This window comes from Sphaeramia orbicularis, chromosome 13 (genome assembly GCF_902148855.1).
Source record: "Sphaeramia orbicularis chromosome 13, fSphaOr1.1, whole genome shotgun sequence".
Taxonomy (NCBI): domain Eukaryota; kingdom Metazoa; phylum Chordata; class Actinopteri; order Kurtiformes; family Apogonidae; genus Sphaeramia; species Sphaeramia orbicularis.
Genome location: NC_043969.1, coordinates 7,047,576 through 7,068,211, shown reverse-complemented (window position 1 = coordinate 7,068,211; position 20,636 = coordinate 7,047,576). Strand labels below are relative to the sequence as shown.

Here is a 20,636-nt window from a genome sequence, read left to right as displayed (position 1 = left end):
CAAGCGGGAGTGAAACTAACGTGACAAAGTGTGGGTGTCCTCCCACAGTGTCCTCCAGCTTCTCCAGGAAGGTGAAGTCACTTGCATCTCCAGGTCTGAGACACTCCTCATCCTGTTTTAGAAGACACAAACAGCAGCAGGTGACCCACTATTCCTCTAGAAAGCATTGCAAATGATTAATTTCACTCTGCATTTTCTTAGTGTATATAGTGTGAAAAAAATTGCACGTGATTTATGAAACATTTTTAAGTAACTTCTCACCAGAATCGAGATAATGCCTTTAAATTTCTCCTCCACCAGATCGCAGATGATTTTGTTGTTGAAATACTGCACAGGCTCCCACTGGAAACAAAAAACATGACTGAAGTTAGAGATCATAGGAAAATAAAGCCAATGAGCTGACTTATTTCATGTCAGATTTTTAATATTAAGAATGTTAATTCTTCCTTCCTTTCATATACACTGTTGCCCATAAAGTTGGAATAAAATATTTTTACCTGTTCTCATGAAATGATTGTGACAATGTGATTTATTCTTCTCCCCCTTGAACTGCCACCTTATCGTGGTGGGGGAGTTTGAGTGCCCGAATGATCCCAGGAGCTATGTTGTCGGGGGCTTTATGCCCCTGGTAGGGTCTCCCAAGGCAAACAGGTCCTGGGTGACGGGCCAGACTAAGAGCAGTTCAGAAGCCCCTATGAAAAGTAAACATCAGAAGAAAGTGACGTCACCCGGTATGGCGCAGCTGGGGCCCCACCCTGGAGCCAGGCTTGGGGTTGGGGCTCGAATGCGAGCGCCTGGTGGCCGGGCCTATGCCCACGGGGTCCAGCCGGGCCCAGCCCGAAGGAGCGACGTGGGCCCGCCCTCCGGTGGACTCACCACCCACCAAGGTAATCGTAGGGGCCGGGTGCAATGTGGATTGGGTGGCAGTCGATGGCAGGGAGCCCGACAACTCAATCCCTGGACGCAGAGTCTAGCTCTTGGGACATGGAATGTCACCTCGCTAGGAGGGAAGGAGCCAGAGCTTGTGGGGGAGGTTGAGAGATACCGACTAGATATAGTCGGGCTCACCTCCACACACAGCTTGGGCTCTGGAACCCAACCCCTCAAGAGGGGCTGGACTCTCCATTTCTCTGGCGTTGCCCACGGTGAGAGGCGGCGGGCTGGTGTGGGCTTGCTCATAGCCCCTCAGCTCAGCCGCCATGTGTTGGAGTTCACCCCGATGAACGAGCGGGTCGCATCCCTGCGCCTTCAGGTCGGGGACAGGTGCCTCACTGTTGTCTCGGCCTACGGGCTGAACAGCAGTGCAGAGTACCCGGCCTTCTTGGAGTCCCTGGGAGGGGTGCTGGATGGTGCTCTGACTGGGGACTCCATTGTTCTCCTGGGTGACTTCAATGCCCACGTGGGCAACGACAGTGAGACCTGGAGGGGGGTGATGGGGAGGAACGGCCTCCCTGATCTGAACCCGAGTGGTGTTTTGTTATTGGACTTCTGTGCTAATCACAGTTTGTCCATAACAAACACCATGTTCGAACACAGGGATGTCCATAAGTGCACTTGGCACCAGGACACCCTAGGCCGGAGGTCGATGATCGTCTTCAATGTCGTATCATCAGACCTCCGACCGCGTGTTTTGGACACTCGGGTGAAGAGAGGGGCAGAGCTGTCAACCGATCACCACCTGGTGGTGAGTTGGATCTGCTGGCGAAGGAGGAAACCGGACCGACTCGGCAGGCCCCAACGTGTTGTGAGGGTCTGTTGGGAACGTCTGGCAGAGCCCGATGTCAGTGCGGTCTTCAACTCCCACCTCCGGGAGAGCTTCTCCCAGATCCCGGGGGAGGCTGGGGACATTGAGTCCGAGTGGACCATGTTCTCCACCTCCATTGTCGAAGTGGCTGCTCGGAGCTGTGGTAGCAAGGTCTCCGGTGCCTGTCGTGGGAGCAATCCCCGAACCCCCGAACCCCCGAATCCCCCGTCTTCCATGGAGGAAGCAGAGGCTGAGGTCTCAGAGGTGGACTTGTCCATCACCCAAGCTGAAGTCACCGAGGTGGTTGGCAAGCTCCTCGGTGGCAGGGCACCAGGGGGTGGATGAGATTTGCCCTGAGTACCTTAAGTCTCTGGATGTGCAGGGACTGTCTTGGTTGACACGTCTCTGTAACATCGCATGGCAGTCGGGGACAGTACCTCTGGATTGGCAGACCGGGGTGGTGGTCCCCCTTTTTAAGAAGGGGGACCGGAGGATGTGCTCCAACTATAGGGGGATCACACTCCTCAGCCTCCCAGGGAAAGTCTATTCCAAGGTACTGGAGAGGAGGATCCAACCGATAGTCGAACCTCGGATCCAGGAGGAACAATGCGGTTTTCGTCCCGGTCATGGAACGCTGGACCAGCTCTATACTCTCCAGCGGGTGCTCAAGGGTTCATGGGAGTTCGCCTAACCAGTCCACATGTGTTTTGTGGATCTGGAGAAGGTGTTCGACCATGTCCCTCGTGGTATCCTGTGGGGGGTGCTTCAGGAGTATGGGGTCCGGGGCCCTCTGCTGAGGGCAGTCCGGTCCTTGTATGACCGAAGCAGGAGCCTGGTTTGCATTGCCGGCAGTAAGTCAGACCTGTTCCAGGTGCACGTTGGTCTCCGGCAGGGCTGCCCTTTGTCACCAGTTCTGTTCATTATTTTTATGGACAGAATTTCTAGGCACAGCCAGGGGCCGGAGGGGGTCCGGTTTGGGGACCACAGGATTTCATCTCTGCTTTTTGCAGACGACGTTGTCCTGTTGGCCTCATCGAACCTGGACCTTCAGCGTGCCCTGGGGGGGTTTGCAGCCGAGTGTGAAGTGAGCGGGATGAGGATCAGCACCTCCAAATCCGAGGCCATGGTTCTCGACCAGAAAAAGGTGGTTTGCCCTCTCCAGGTTGGTGGGGAGTCTTTGCCCCAAGTGGAGGAGTTCAAGTATCTTGGGGTCTTGTTCACGAGTGAGGGAAGGATGGAGCGTGAGATTGACAGACGGATCGGTGCAGCGTCTGCAGTGATGCAGTCGCTGTACCGGTCGGTTGTGGTGAAGAAGGAGCTGAGCCGAGAGGCGAAGTTCTCGATTTACCGGTCAATCTACGTTCCTACCCTCACCTATGGTCATGAGCTTTGGGTCATGACCGATAGGACAAGATCCCGGATACAAGCGGTCGAAATGAGTTTCCTCCGCAGGGTGGCTGGGCGCACCCTTAGGGATAGGGTGAGGAGCTCAGTCACCAGGGAGGAGCTCGGAGTAGAGCCACTGCTCCTCCGCGTCGAGAGGGGCCAGCTGAGGTGGCTCGGGCATCTATTTCGGATGCCTCCTGGACGCCTCCCTGGGGAGGTGTTCCGGGCATGTCCCACTGGGAGGAGACCTCGGGGAAGACCCAGGACACGTTGGAGAGACTATGTCTCTCAGCTGGCCTGGGAACGCCTCGGGGTCCCCCCGGAAGAGCTGGAGGAGGTGTCTGGGGAGAGGGAAGTCTGGGCATCCCTGGTTAGACTGTTAGCCCCGCGACCCGGCCCCGGATAAGCGGTGGATAATGGATGGATGGATGGATGGATGATTTATTCTTGATAGATAAAGTGACACTGGGACTCAGCATACTTTACTGATGATTTCTGATGTGTAGAAATAGGAATAAAAGGAGGAATATATCTGAAAACAAAATGAATACAACTTTATAGACAACAGTGTGTAATAGTGGAAGATTAATACCACCCCAAACAGCCTAAAGTGGTTTCAATAGCACATTTTTAGAGTAAAAACAAGCAATTTAAGACATGAATGAGAGTAAACCCTTATATCAAAGTCATCTAAAAACATGCATGATAACATACTTTAACAGACTGCCTGAATCATGATTAACAAAAGACATTATTTTATTTACGGATGCTACACATCGACTTCCAACCAATAAGATGGTGCACCATGTACACAGGTCATATTTCTATATTATTTGCCTAATAAGATGAGGCAGTCAGCTCCCCTCAGATTAACTGGTGTTAAATTAGGGGCAACAGGGAGGTTACAGTCACAGTCACATAATATAGTTTTCAGTGCAGTTGATGAAGGCCTTGTGGCGAAAGGAATTAACAACACTTCAGGAATTTATTTTGGAAAACATATTTAGAGATGATGTGTTAAAAACTGCAGCATATGAAACAAAGCTAAATAGTTAAAGCAATTTACAGAGAAAAAGAGCAGATAAATATTTCAATGGGAGCAGTGGGAGAAATTACACTTTCATTTATTACAGTTATAATGTTTGAAATGAATGTCTGATTTAATTAACTGGGTATTCAAATGCAAATGTGTTCAATAAAAGCATGTTTGAATTGATTAATTTCATTTCTTCATTCACTTGGCATAGGCTTATTCAGGTTTAGTGATGAGATAATTTGACTTTGTCGACTGCAGGCAAGTTGTTGAAGTACAAATGTGACCCAGAGTGTATTGAATATGGATAGAAAAAGAGTGATGATAAAAAAAGAGATGCAAACACCTGCTGGTCACACAAGAGAGTGCAAAGCTAAATATAATTTAGAAACAAAATAGCTTTAACAAGTGGTGCCAGGTACAACAAACATCGCCCCTCACACGTATTGTAGCTTATTTTGGCATCGATCCAGCTGATGTCATCATGTCTGTGCATGTGCCAATGTCAGCATATCAATTGCCTTTATATATGTGCCAAGAGTAAATTGAAACAAAATTTATGTTTTTATAGACATTTCAAATTTCGCCCATTATAAGTAAATGGAAAAAGAAAAAAAAATTAAAAATTCATAAAAAATGTTAACTTTGACTTACTTTTCCCAAAATGTAATAACATCTATTCTGGGTCACTGGCAATATGTAAACCCAATTTGGTATGAATTCAGCAAATTGTTTTGCTGCTACAGACATGTGAAATTTCACCCATTAAAAGTAAATGGGAAATGGCTGTATGGTGGAAGGCCAACATTTCTGAAACACTGGTTGATATTGAACCATTCCCATATCTGGACATTGTCCCAAACCACAACACAGACAAAATCGTCTGCCTCATAGTAGATTGATTATGTTCATTTTGTCATTTTCTTATATTAGATTAGCAATTTTTGTTTGCGACAAAGTGACGTAGTTGAAACATATCAGCAAGGTAAAATACTCACCCTTACTAACTTTGTTGCAAAGAAGAATTGCTAATCTAATAGAAGTTGGACCTCTATTGCTAATATGCGTACTTTAGTATCTGCTTGGTTATTGCAAATTAACATCATCATCACGATGTTGAACAATGCTACTATACATTTTCCATTTTTTTAATCATTTTGTACAGGCCTACTTTTTAATGACTCTTAATTCAGTCATCTGAAGAATTTCAGGAATCCTGGCCTTCAGACACGCTGTTCACCCACTTACATGTGAATGCATACATGAGCTCAGAGCCCCATGGCAACAGAGCAGCACAGTTAGGTCACGTTAGCACTGGCAGTCACATCATTTCCACAGATACTACAGAAATCACAGCCCACGGCCCTGATGTCTAATGATAATGGGCTCTTTGAGAGGTGAATCCAACTTTCTCCCACAACCTGTTTGCTCTCTGCATTTATATCAGACACAGCACAAGAAGCTTTTGTTCCACAAAAGTGAAACAAATCAATATAAATGCAATGAATCAAGATTCAAAGGGGTGCAACTAAGGAGAACATTATTAAATCATCATATTTGACTTCAGAGCTATATTGACATGTAATTTCCTTAAGTGGTATCATTTAGCATTTTAGCCATTTAAATAAAGCATTGTCATGGAAAGGCATCTCCTGAATATAGATGGTTTTACTAGAAATTACTTTAAATAAAAGCTTTCATGACAGAGCAGGATGAGAAATTAAACAAACACAAGTCAAAGCGCAATCACATTAAGAGATCCAAGTTCAAACTGCGCATGAAACAAAAATGTATAAAAGACCGAGGGGATGAGGACAGATGGGACGGTGAGAGATAAGACTGAATATCTGACCGTGATGCCTTCAGACTCGTACTCCTCCTGCTCCGACTTGAGGGTGAGTTCAATGAAGAGCTGCTGCAGCTTCTCATTACAGTAGTTGATGCAGAACTGCTCGAAGCTGCAAAACACAATAAAAGCAGTGAATTTTAAATGTGTAGTATTGGTGCAAATGAGTTGATTGTACCGGCCGTTCCCTGTATATTTCTTATTTCATAAATATAACAGTTCTCTGCGAACACTATTGTGTAAATTAAAACTCAATAGACATAAGATTTTAGAGATGGGTGTCAAAACAATAATTATTTTCATGTATTTTTAATATCACTATAATTTTATTCATCATTATAAACATGTTTCTTTTGTCTTCAGGTTTATTTTGTTCATATTCTGAGCTAAAACACTTCCAAATGTTTCAGTGTTTTGTTGTTTTCCTTAAAGTCACACATATCTATATGTTGAACAAATATTTTACGATCAATTCAATTCAGTTTTATTTGTAGAGCCCTATATCACAACAAGGTTGCCTCACAGGGCTTTACAGTTCTGAAAGTTTAGAGTCGTGGCCAAAAATTTTGCTAGTGACATAAAATGGCTCTCTGCATGAATGTGATTTATTTGCTAATAAAATTCTTAGAAATTTATAAAATGCTTAGAATTGTTCCTCAATGTTTCTAAGAAAAGTCTAAAGGAAAAAAAAGAAGAAAAAAAGATTCAGCAAACCTCGCAAAAAGAAAATATGTGGTACTCCAAAGATTTTGGTCACTGATGTTCATCTTGATTTCCAAAATGTTCTGATGTTTATTAAGCTTTGATCGCATCCTGACCATGAATAACGACAATCAAACATCTTTTATGTCCATCCTTTTCATGTTATTGGTGGTTTTATAATCATTTTAAAACGCAAACAATCTTTTTTTTTCAATTTTCACTTACTAAATATTCAGTGATATGAAAAGGTTTATTGTTATACCATATCGCCACTCAAATGTAAGGCATTAAGTGTAAAAAGAAAAGTAAGACATTAAGAGTGAATTATTGAACTGTTGAATTGTCCTGGCTAACACTGGATGATAAAATTCTTCAGATAATGTCCCAATTCCAATATAAACATGAAGACCAACAGCTGTCACACTTGCCCCAATGTACAGCATCTGCTGCATTTGTGTTTTTATTATCCTCTAAAATAGGTTTTTTAAATTATCTAAGCTCTCAAGTAATCTTTATTTTCTAGTAACTGCAAAAGAATCAGCATTTTGGTTAAAAAAAAAAGAAACTTACAGCAGTCCAACTGTTATAACAGACTGTATGTGTTGAAATCATAATTATTAAATGTACCTGTTGTGTTGGAACACCTCAAAGCCATAAATATCCAGCAGGCCAATGACGGAGTAATGCTTGTATGAGTCATCCTGTAATAAACACACACAATGTTAAAAACACAATCATAATATTAGGAGAAATTAAGTTCCTATAATTGAAGTTGTAATATTAATAACTTTATTACATTGGAAGCCGTTCACAGAATTTCACATATACAGATAAATACAAAACAGCAGCAAAAGAGACAAATACATAGTCACAGTGAATGGATAAAATGACAAATAAAGCAGGCAAAAGTGAAAATTATATAACAAACATAGCAAAATCGCATTTTTCCAAGTTTTATGTGGCATCTATTTAGTGCCTCCTGTTCACCTCAATGACCAGAAGGTGGAGCTGTGCTGTAACAGAATGAACACTGCTACATTTCAAGTCCAGTTTGTAACATGTGGTAAGAGGGATTTAAGTTAAAAATATGAGAAAAATTTAACATATCATGTTGTAAAACCATAAAAGCAGAATTCAATAAAAGCTGAATTCACTGTCATCGGCTGTGAACTCCCTGAGCATGTGCAATGCAGATGCATGTCTTTTGTATGGATGGGTGAACAAATGTTTCATATTTATCCATATTTAAGAGGACATTTTACAAATTTCAGCTAGTGTACATAACTTTAAATTGCTTTGTAAGGGTTATGAATTGGCTTTAGGGTATAGGGTTGGTTTAGGATAGGGTTAAGATAAGATATACTTTATAGTCAATGCTGGGAAATGTGGCTTGGGCAATACTGCTATAAACAGCTGCAACAGGCATTAAGATATTATGTTTCAGGTTCAGATAGGGAGGTAAGGGCACAAGGTCAGTTCCATTCACGTACTGTGTATGTCAGTGAAGCGTTGATTTTATTAACCAGCCAGGTAAAGGTGCGTCCATACACCGCCTTGGACAGGGCATCCCGAGCCGATGACGCCTGCTCTAGGTTGAGTGGGCTCATCAACTGTTGAAGAAAACACACACAAGAAGGTGAGAGGCTGAGAGACAGGATGGACAACACAGATACACAGTCAGTTAGACCAGCAACAATATAAATTAAACTACGTCAGACCAGACATTTCACACACAGGAAAACTCTGTGTACAAATGCACCACAATGCAACTGTGTATCCAGACCCACCTCCTCTCCCTTGGCAATTATCTTCTTGTGTGTGAGAGCCTCTGTCAGTACTGCCCCATTTACTCCTAACAACTGGAAAAAACACAGCATCATTAGCCCCACAAACTTTAAATAAATTATCTCCAATCATGTAAGCAGATGCAGAGGTCATGCTGCTCAGCAGCAGTGACATCCTGGTTATGGTATCCGTTAGAGCTGCACAGTTAATTGAACAACAATCACAGTGTCATCCTGTGACATGATGTAATCGCAAAATAGTCTGCAATTTAAATGTCCAGTGTGTGTCTGGTGATGTTTTGGATTTAGTGACAGCGAAAAAAGAGACGTACTGTTTAAAACATACCAATTAGATACACATTTCAAAATTATCAATATTTTGTGTATTTTCCTTGATAACTAAGCAAATAGACTAAAATGACAATGTTGTCCACTATAATTGCAGTATGACTTCTTTCTAGTATCTGTCAATATGTCTATTTCATGACTATGAGACCTTGCATAAAACCTTATTTAAGTAAAAGCATGTAAGTATTTTCAGCTAAATGGACTCAAATTATAAAAGTCAAAGTAATTGTGCAGTAAAATGGCCCCTGTCTATTTTTTTATTTTTATTTTTGGGTAACAAACAGGATGCTATTAGATTCATTTTACTCTTACACTGGGTCACATGGGTAGGTTACTGTAAACATTTAAGAATACATTATATATACACTTCAGTGACAAAATCTTAAATGTAACTACCTGTTAAATCAGCTGCTGTTCTCAAGAATAAATAAATAAATAAATAAATAAACTGTTAATCCATGTCACCATAAATTATCCATAAAGAAGAGCCACTTCTCTCATTTAGACTATTACCCCAGTACACAGCAATCTACATTATACAAGCCAAGTGGCCTCTGTGTGCATGCATGTGTGTGTGTCTGGGGATTCACACAAAATGCAGAAAGAGCTGAATGCTGCAGTTTGGCATGCTTATGTATTTTTGGTCAAGGAAGAGACTAGCGAAGACGACAAGTTGATAGGAACAGTACTTTGGGAGATACAAGTCATTTTGGAATACAATAGCCTTAGAATCACGTTGCTATGGCCAAAACGTTTTGGCGGTAACTGCTGGACAAATGCGGTACAGCATGCACAAATACACAACAACATAAAACTACCACATCTAGAATCAGTAGATCCCCCCCAGGTCAATGTGCTAGTTTATAATTATTTGCATAATGTGTGTCAGGTGCTCCTTTGAATATAGGTTTTATCGGGCTTTTATGTACCGGTAAATGTATTCTAATGTGATGTGCTTTATTGCCTATTGAACACACATTGTAGACAAAGTAATTCAACACTGTTGGTATTTTAATCTACAGCAATATATGATATTCTATCAGATCACCATATGTTATGTGAGAACCTACTACAAGTTGCCTAAAAAGGCAACTTGTCATGAGCCATTTTCTTTGTGACTACACTTTCCCACTAGTTCAAGAAGGTTTATAAAGTTAATTTTGTCAATCCACAGAAGAACATTTAATGCCTCAGAAGAACACTTGATCAACACTTGAACACTCAACCTCGGAAATGTAAAAAAATTGAAATACTCAAATAAAATTAAACGTAAGAACTTTAATAAAAGTACTTCTATCACCGTACCAGACTGAACAGGAACGAGGGTGAGGTGTATTTGCAGTAGGTTCTTTATCTGTAAGAGCATGTGGATGTTTTTTCTGCTAAGAAAAAGTATGGTGGACTCCCACGTCCCCTTGTGGCCTTTTAGAAGTGCTTATGAAGCTGCTTGGTGCAGCGTCTTACCCTGGCCAGGTACTTTATCTGTGTGTCAGAAGTGATGCTGGCATTGCCTTCCTCCCCACCGTACTGCACATTCCCCAGGTGGAGAACACTGGCAATGATGTTCAGCAACTCCTACATAGAGGAAAAAAACACACACACACACACAGGGAGGGGAATGAGGTAGACAGAAGAATGCTGTAGTAAAAGGAGAGAACAAAGGTAACAAAAAAGAGGGCTGCAGTGCGATTAGATTATTTAGATCTGTAGGTATCTTTATGAGCAACTTGGTAGATAAGGATCACTTTGATTAAAGCTTAACAGAGTTGGACTGTAACAATCAAGTGTCATAATAAAACTGCGAGCATGCACACCTGCTTCACACTCTTTAAGCAGTGGGAGATCGAGATAGATCTGGAAGCGAGCCCAGACTTATGAAAAAGTAGGAAGACTCCCACGCTGAGCACAAATAAGTTCTCACCATACAGTGTAATAACAGACTCACACACACAGTTGTAGAAACACTTTTACAAAAACAGAAAGCAGCCTCAGCACACGCAGTACTTCTTGGAACTACTGGTAAAACCTGTTACATAATAAAAGTTGCACTTGGCTGAAAAGGTAATAAAACCCAATAATATAAAACCTTATTCCATCAAGTAAGTAGGCTCAGAGAAGAGTTACCTTTAAATCTGAAACTTAGAAAGATTTTGAAAATTTCAGTTTGTTCTCAGATGTTTGGATTATATTTGGAATAATTCACAATACTGCAACCTTTCCAGTGATAAGATTTATAAAACTTTCCCCAGAACAGATGACCAGATCTTCAAGGTCCAACTGGTGTCCCTAAAAGAAGTCTCTGCTTTATCACCTCAGGTTTTCCCTGGATCATCTCTGGACCTGCTGCTGTGGTCCTGCTTCTCTCCTGCTTCCATCATCATTATTTGTCTATCAATATAATTATGATATTGATTATCGTATAGTTACATGGATGGTAGAGGTTTCTATTATTGGCACTAAAAACTGAAGTAGTAGTACTTGCATTTGGAGTAGTACTGATAGGAGTTACAGGTATTTAGAAGTAGTAGTAAATGCAATTCTAGTTTTTAGCAGTTATAGTCCAGTTTGCTGTACATCCATGCCCCCTCCATCTCTCTCTCTCCCTCTTTCTTCAATCCCAACTGGTCAAGGTAGATGACAGTGCTTCAGAGCTGGGGTCTGCTCCAGGTTTCTGCCTGTGAAAAGGAAGTTTTTCCTGGCCACTGTCACCAAGTGTTTGCTCCTGGAAGATTTTGTTGAGTGTCTGAGAATTGGCTTAAGAGTCATTTAGAGGTGGTTTATACCAGCTCTAAAGTGTCAAGTGTCATTAGATAACTTTTGTTATGATATGGCACTATATAAATAAAATTTGCTTGATTGATTGACTATCACCCTATTTTTTTACATTATGAGTATGGTGATGAGACAGTCTGGGAAGTGAATGCTAGAGGAGGTTCATACTGCATGTGTGTGTTTTATGGTGGGAATATGGGGAGGGTGACACCATGGTCTATATGTACTGAATGTGTGACCTTACAAAGTGGTACAGTTGACTGAGTTGACTATGTCAGAAACAATGAAAACTGAAGACAAGTATCTCCATCTACTGTCATTTATTAAACTACATGGCTTTTATTGATGATTTAACATTGTAGAAGATGGTGGTGTTTTCACGTTCACTACAAAGCCTTTGAAGGTCCAAATGAGTCATATCTGATGACCAGGAAAAGATGACAAGCTATATTTTAAACCAATTATTTACATATATTGATAGGATTAGTGGATCAGCAGGTATTTAACATTTTACATCAGTAGATGATTTTGGTTGCCGATGGGTCTTTGTGGGTTGAATTATTCCCAGTAAAGTTTGAGGTGAAGTGAAGACAAAAAACTTTACGATTCATGCTGTAAAAGCATTAATCGAGCATCCAGGGTATGTAATGCAGGCTCATTCAGACTGGATCATTCCTTATCACCAACAATATCTGCATAATCATAAATCTGACATATTGTGCTGTTGTTTTTGTGATGCTTGTTACGTAAAGTTGGAAAGTCAAGTGTGGAGGATAATTGAGCGACTACTCAGCATGGTTTGTTCATTTCCAATTAATAAGGATTTTAGTTTAAAGCATGTTTGACTGACAGTAACAGGCCATCTGTGGTAAATTGCCAACTTTCAAGTCAAGATACAAAGCTGTGACTGTTAAACAGACTATATCATCTGTTCACTCTTTTCAGACCTGGTCTGAAAAAATTTAACAAAAAGTCTCTAGAGGCAGAAAAGTGGTAAGTGACAAGTATTTTGAAGTGGGTGTAAGTGTGAATATATTATGCAATGTTACCATCACCAAAACTATGGAGTTAGAGAGAGATGTTTTTGCTTTGGATGTTATGCAGTTACAACATTCCTGTCCAGATTAAAATAACACAGTATAGCAAAGACAAGCCCTAAAATAACTGAACGCTATCTTAACTATCTGCATAATTAATAGAAATATAGAGATAAATATTAATAATATGCTCCCACTGTATCTTTGTGCTTATTAGCTTCATATTGTGGTGTTTGTTGCAAAGTCATTGTAAACTATGGCCTCTTGCAGTCTTATCGTACATAGAGCTTACAGTTTAGATTTCATTTTTTCATTATCAATTAAAAGTATTACATTATCACTTGCAACAAAAAACATGACACACCTGAATGGTACAATATCAGTTAAAATGTTATTACAATATTGGTCAGGATATTTTTGTAATACCAGTCAAAGCTATAAAGTTGAGTTTTATAAAATGTTTAACCAGGTTAAGCGATCATTTTTCTATATTTTATGGGATACATTACATCATTGGGTGCTACAAGCCATCAACACAACACAATTACAACACAACACAATTACTTCATGTCTACTTTATGAATACTGCAGTTTCTACACATTTTTTTTATGGTAAGACAGGTCAGGGTAATACAGCTTACCTCTACCTCATCCTCATTGAAGCCAATCACAGTCAGAGCTTTTCTCACCACCTTCCAATCACTGCGGTCGTTGATGGAGCTCACTTTGGGACAGTTGCCCTATAAAAAAAAATACACACACACACACACACGCAGTAGTAAACAACCTAAAGCACTACAAATATACTATTTAGTTGTGGCCTGCTTCAGGTTTTTATTGCTCGTAACATTATTAACACATCTAGTGAAATGCATAAAGCAGGTGGTGTAAACACCCACATAGATGTGAACGCCTGTTTACAGACTTTGGAAATGTTTTTGCTTGGTAACTGTTGGCGTATATGTGTTCATGGAGGGGAGGGTTCAGATAGTGCCTTCAGGCGGATTTTCTCCCCTGAGGAAGGTTCCTCCCGTCTCTGACTGAGAGCCTATTAACCAGAATTCCCACTGGGACAAAACACACACTCCCACCAAATGGATTCTGACATGAAGAGCAAGTGTGTGTGTGTGTGTGTGTGTGTGTGTGTGTGTGTGTGTGTGTGTGTGTGTGTGTGTGTGAGAACAGGGGGCAGATACTGCAGCTTCAGGACAGTTGATTTATATTCAAACATGAATGTACATCTTCAGGTTTCTGTCTTCTAGTACCGGGGGGATTTGTTTTATTTAGGCAAAGCCCAAATACTTCATTTGCAGGGTTTCTGCATGTTTCAACAAGTTAAATTTAAGACTATTATCTTTTTCACAACTATTATGTATGTACTTTGCTGGAATGAAATATTTTTACCTCTTCTCAGGAAATGATTGTGATAATGTGATTTATTCCTGATAGATTAAGTGTAAGTGGGACTCTATGAAATCATTGCACCTGGTCAAAGGTGATAAATGATGTGTATAAATAGGAATAAAAAGAGGAATGTATCTGAAAACAAAATTATTACAACTTTATGGTCAACAGTATAGTTTAAGGTCTATTTCATCATGAACCTTAATGTGAACTAGTAGTGGGCCATCAGGGCCAGCAAGGCCTTCTCTGCTGGCCTAAAGCCTATCAGAAACACTGACCTACATTTACAACCTAACTTCTAACATTTGTTCCATAAAATTGCATTAATTTATTCCCAATAGACTATTCTCTTCATTTGTTAGCATTTCTTTTTTCTGTACTGCTTCCATTACGTGTATGCAAGATATTTTGTCCAATCAGATTTCACTCTCTATGTGTTGCCAGGGTTAATCTAATCTGCCCAGGGCCTTCAGAATCAGTAGTCCCGGCCCATGTAATAACTTAAACTGTATAGCATCTGGACTGTTCCTTTAACCAATCAGATTTCCATGTCCCCTCACAGGGCCAGCTAGCTGGCCTTCAATATCAATGTTGTCAGCATTTTTCCTTCCTCGGATTGGATGGTAAGAGCAAAACTATTTGATATTCTGAATTCCAGATCCCGTCTCAATTAAATCTGCCAATTTAAATAGTGTAAAGGCGTCATACCTTTCTGCACTTTAAAGCTGCGTATGACTTTTGTCACCAATTATTCATCAAATCTGTAAAACCCGAGTCATAGCCTAAGTATCACGAATCCTTTAGTCTTTCCATGATTACGCACCTGAATCATTTCCCTCATGGTGAACAACTTCAACGTTGACTCCATCACAAGCAGTCCTCTGTTTACATACCAAACCGAAACCAAACCATCACTCGGGCCTTTCTGGAATTCCACACAGTGGCAGCAGCAGGAAGCAGGAAGCAATGAAGCTGTTTCCATGTTTTTGTTGTTGTTGTGGCCATACTGTGGCTGCGTGGAATTCCCATTCCCATAATGCACTTCGTGACAAATTTTCGAAAATGCCCGGGTGACCTACCGGCTTGGTATGTAAACAAATGGATTGCTTGTGATGGAGTCAACTTCAAAATTGTTCACTGTGAGAGAAGAGATTCAGGTGCGTAATCACAGAAAGACTTGTATTTGTGACACTTAGGCTATGACTTGGGTTTTACAAATTTGATGAAAACTTGGTGACGAAAGTCATACGCAGCTTTAAGTTTTTACATCAGTACTCAGGAAACACAGTTTGACAGAGGTCATTGACTTAAAAAAAACAGATATTTAGGCATCATGTGTAAAGTCCAAAGCACTTTATAGATAGAAGGGTGTAATGCTAACTGACCTAAATTTTAGACTTCATAAGGACTTGCATAAACTTTGATTTTCTACAGTCCTTTTTTGCTTCACAGGTTGAGATGCTTACTTTGACCAGGTACTGGTACTGCTGGGGGTTCCTCTCTAGCCCCAGGCGTCTCAGCAGGTCTTCCTCCCCACCTTCTATCAGCTGATAAAAAATGTGGAAGTTCCTCTCTCCATGGTTCTGGTGGACCACACGGGACTTCTCCAGCAGGTAGTTGATAATGTGGCCTCCCACCGGGGCGCCCTGCCGACGAGACAAAGGCCACAGAGGGCAAGAGGGGAAGGAGGAAGAGGAGGAGAGGGTAAGGCTAGGGTACTGAGGTGTGATGTGAGGTTCATATAGCATGCAGGTTTACATTAAGACATTTTATATGGCAACACACAAGGGAGGAATGGTGTGAATAACAAATATGTAACAGTAGATTAGATTACCACAACAATTAACTTCGATCCAGCTGGAAAGGGTTCACGCGTGCCTTAAGTAGCTGCCAGTGTGAATCACACTCACCTTGAAGTCAAACTGAATGTCCATGTACTTGCCAAAGCGGCTCGAGTTGTCGTTTCGCAATGTCTTGGCATTACCAAAAGCCTGGGAAGGAGCAAAGATGAAGAGAGTGGTGAGTGATGGATAAAACGATGGAGATAACAGGCAAAAGCAGAGAAACGAGGAGGTAAAAGTGAAATAAAGAGAAAGCTACAGGCGTCAGCATTTGTCTAGGACAGTAGCACAGATTACAGGGTTTAGTGTACACTTTCATAAACACATCTGGAAAGCATCTGGCTGAGACTTGCCAGACATTAAAACAAGGACTTCCTTATACTTCCTCACCTCCCTCTTGCCTTCATTCTCCAAAGCACAGGAAGAGACAACATCTTTATTTCCTACATTTTACAGCTATATTTAACTATGACGGCAATCCTTATGATAGGTTTTAACCGCACATATTCATTACATCTTGGATTCAAGCCCTAAACCTTTGTCAAACAGGCTACTGAGTAGTTGTTGCATAGATTGCACCTTGTATCTATTGTAATAAACTATAAGAATACATTTTTAGCAGATTAACCAGCTGTGTTGCTGTCTTACCTCCAGAACGGGGTTCGACTGCAGGAGGCGATCTTTGACGGTCTGCACTTGCTCGCTGGCTGGGCATGTGACAGCGTAGTACTGCAGAATCTTCTTGGATGCTTCCGTCTTCCCAGCTCCGCTCTCCCCAGAAATCAAAATGCACTGGTCCTTCCTCTCTGTCCTCATGGAGCGGTAGGAGTTGTCTGCCACTGCATAACTGGAGGATGGGAGGTAGATACATGATAAGTCAAAGGTCAACAAATGATGTCCACACACTGGGACAGCTCGACTAAATAACCATTCAACAATATGGTGATGACAGACTATTTTTTAGCCAGTTGGGGGCAGTGGAAACAACCCATAAACACAATATTGAAAGATTCTTTGACAATTCCTAGCAAAGATTAACAGCTTTTACTTACCATTATCAATGAATCAGACATGTTTTTGGCTTTCAAATAAAAATAAATCCAATTTTGACTTTTTTGCTTTTGGTATATGCCAAACTCTGCAGGGAAATATCTAGGACTTTGGTTGCTAAATGCTCCAGTAATAGCAAACAGAGTTAGGTTTGCTGGTAGCTACCACTAGGCCAAACACTATATATAAAACATGACTTTAAAACATGAGCATCTCCTCTTATGTTTGTATAGTGGCTAATAACACTGATCTACAATTTCTTTGGGATTTTTTTTTGCTTCAGAGATAACAGCTGTCAAACTGTACATATTTTTTGATAGGATGGAAATTGGAAAATCAACAGTCAACTATTGTGGGTAATTCATTTATCAGACAGGGGTAGTTGTTTGTTTACCTGCTTTACTAGTTTCAGCTACTTCCTGTAGCCTTCGTCAGAAGCATCCTGTGATATTGCTGTGACGTGTCTTATAGGCCAATCCTCCTGAGCAGCCTATAAGACACATCACAGCAACATCACATGACGCTTCTGACGAAGGCTACAGAAAGTAGCTGAAACTAGTAAAGCAGGTAAACAAACAACTACCCCTGTCTGATAAATGAATTACCCCCAATAGTTATATTTGGAAGACAGCATGAACCCTTTACCAGACAACAAGAGCTGGCTGTCAAAGGCTTTCGCAATGTAAGATATAAGATAAAGCTATAAAACAAATCTGGAAAGTGAATGTCTTCTAATGTACAGACAATGTTTTGAAGTAGAACAAACATTCCTTTTGAGTACTTTCTCATTAATTCATAGAATTTCACATTTTGACCAAATACTATAACTTGAAAATACAGCTAACAAGCATTTTTGACTTTATTTTTCATTAATAGTGACCCAACTTTGGTGAAGTTTCACTACTTTTATTCTGGATGTATTTTGCTTGTAGATCAGTGTCTCAGAAACCACTGAACACTGATGGCATTGTGACAGGCCTCATAAAATACACACTATATAAGCCCACTCATATATTGATCCAGCTGTAATTTTCATAATAACACCTTTAAAGGTTCAACATCTAACATTTGCAGATGCTCAGTTTGATTTCTGCTGCTGCTGACTTCAGTTCTGTGTTAACAGCTGCTAATGCAGTACACCGATACTGCTATAGAGGAGCATATAGGGGGTACTGAAAAACTCAGGAGCAGTTATAAGATATTGTTTCGTGAAGATGGTCTGTTTTGTTTGTGTTCTCTTTTAATACTTGAAAGCTTTTGCCTGCTGGTCAGACTTCTACTTTAGTTTTAAACATATGTACCTGTTTTATTTATCTAAAAGACATCTGTGATGTTCAACCACTGACAGAAAAAGAAATTATATTTAAATCAAAAATCACTTTCTGATGTCTTCACAACTAACTTATGAGTAATAGAAAATTTAAGATTGACAAAAATACTGATTTGATTTATATTGTGACACATATTGATATTGTCTGATATGGGGAAAAAAAATATTTTTTATGATTTTTTTCCATATCACCCAGCCCTAGATATAGTCTTAGGCCTAGTGAGGGAGTTAAGTAACATTAACTGCCTTCCAGAACAAAGCAAACTCGAACACAAAATGCATATAAGCACTTGAGCAGTGAGCACATGTGTATCTTACATATTGAACCTTTCTAATAATGGTAAAACATTTTATATTAACACAGTAAATCAAAACTCATGGTCAGTTGCCGACCAGGTCAACGCTACGCATAAGACACAACCATGACCAAAAATACAGTACTTTGAATGTCTTGTGAAATCTGTTCAGGAATGTTATTATTTCATTCCACAGTGTGAACATGGAAAGACACTGGACCACGACTATGAATCACAAACTCCACAGTCTGTTTTAGTTACAGTATCATTTGTCAGCCCTGTGCAGCTATCAGTGTTCCTATGTTGTTTCAGCCAGTTTGGACACATTTCTGACACCAGACTAATTGCTGAAAGATAAATACAATGGCATTTGCATAGCTGCATCATTCTGTAAGTGTGCTGAAAGAATGTGGGGTGGAGGCTGAGTGGGGTCAGGTTAAGGTCAGGGGAATTCCCTGTCAAGGGAGGAAAATCTCTTGCCTGGTACCATCATTTGCTTACTTTTCTTTCCACCTCTCCCTCCCACTTTTTTCTCTCCACAGCTCTCCATGTGTACTTGCCAAAGCACATCTTTCTTTCCACTCAGAGGGAGAGAAAACATTTGGCCGCACACTAAAGTGCTGCAGAAAAGAGAGAGAAAAATCTTCCAGCGGTTAGAGGGAGAAGATCTCAAAAATGTTTAAATTACACCACTGAGCAGCTCCATAATGTGCTTTATTGTTTTGTAGCTGACCTATGGGGTCTGAGAGGATTCAACAGGGCATCCCTTGACCATTCCTGTGGCAACTGTTCAAACAAACACACTGACACATGCCATGACACCTTGTGAACCATCTGACAGAGGACAGTCAGACTGTGTGAGCATTACATTGCCGGCAAATATTCCCACGCACACTGAATATACACATTTAGTAAGCAGGTGCAATGAATGTTATGTCATTCAAGTGGAAAAAAAACATCACAAGGCTTCAACAGACTTAGAGCAAAACAGGGTAACAGTAAATATACTCCTTACAATAAATGATGTAGTCAGTGCTCAGGCCAGTGAGGAAAAACAGCTTCACCTGTACCGCTAATAAAAGCTGGCAGTAATAAAACACTGCTCTGATAAAGAGTTACTAGCTGATATCTCTCTATAGTTGTTTACTTACATATGTGGTGAGACCTCATAGAAGTTGACTCCTCTGTATCGTTCCATATGATTCTTGGTGTAGATCTCCAGTTCTCTGTACGGGTTGACTGACACCAGCACTGAACCGATGTATGTCTGCAAGAGAAATAAACACAACCACAGCAAAAGGTTCACATGTTACGTTTGATTGTTTAACTCAACATCAGGGCTGGGGGCACAGTACAGTCTCTACAAGCTTAACCCTCAAAGTCCAAAAAGTATCTGCTGATCTAAAATGTTTAATAACTCTTGAGCCATGAATTCTATCAATGCAATGAAAATATTCAAGTAAAATGCAGTTTCTCAGCTTTTCAACAGCATCAGATGTCTTTTTCGGATGCATCCATAGTCTCTGTAGTGAACATGGAAACACCATTGTCCTCAGCAACATTGGTTCACCAATAAAACCCATGTAGTTTGACAAATGACAGTGGTTTTAGATGCTTGTTTTTTGTAGAATTAATGACATTTCACAGAAAAAGTTGTGTTTTCTTCAGTTTTCTCTGTTTTGATATAGTAATCTTTAAATTTACTCTTTTATGAACTGCTTTTATGAACTTTTATGGACAGCTACATGGTCAGTAAATTATATATAGTAAAATACATGACTTTCACTGCAAAAATGAAATGTATAATATCATAATATATGGTGATAAATCACTTGGTAATGGTTAAATGTAGAGAAAAATTCCTTTAGAAGTCACCACAAAAAGTAGGTCTGGATCTTTATGGTTTATTGTAAAGTTCACTGGCTGTTTACTGCTTGTCAAATTTTAATATTTCTCTATTTGTATGATCATCAATGAAGTGTCTGAACTTTGGGCTGATGATTGATCAAAATAAACCACTTAAAGACATCAACCTGGGCCTAAAGAATCACAAAGGGGTACTG

At 40.5% G+C, this 20,636-nt stretch overlaps 1 protein-coding gene across 2 annotated transcripts in view; it reads right to left on the bottom strand.

Moving 5' to 3' along the window:
• LOC115431566 (unconventional myosin-Ic) overlaps positions 1-20,636 on the bottom strand; it is a 101,319-nt gene that overhangs the window by 16,746 nt on the left and 63,937 nt on the right. The window contains exons 3-14 of one of the 2 annotated variants that reach the window (XM_030152009.1): positions 19,725-19,840; positions 16,546-16,744; positions 15,967-16,047; positions 15,523-15,702; positions 13,294-13,392; positions 10,308-10,418; positions 8,499-8,570; positions 8,202-8,321; positions 7,339-7,412; positions 6,016-6,121; positions 262-342; positions 21-112 (exon numbers count right to left, since the gene is read on the bottom strand). In XM_030152009.1, the coding sequence (XP_030007869.1) occupies positions 21-112; positions 262-342; positions 6,016-6,121; positions 7,339-7,412; positions 8,202-8,321; positions 8,499-8,570; positions 10,308-10,418; positions 13,294-13,392; positions 15,523-15,702; positions 15,967-16,047; positions 16,546-16,744; positions 19,725-19,840 (1,331 nt within the window). Of the gene's footprint in view, positions 1-20; positions 113-261; positions 343-6,015; positions 6,122-7,338; positions 7,413-8,201; positions 8,322-8,498; positions 8,571-10,307; positions 10,419-13,293; positions 13,393-15,522; positions 15,775-15,966; positions 16,048-16,545; positions 16,745-19,724; positions 19,841-20,636 lie in introns of both variants that reach the window. The other variant, XM_030152011.1, reaches the window with a different exon arrangement.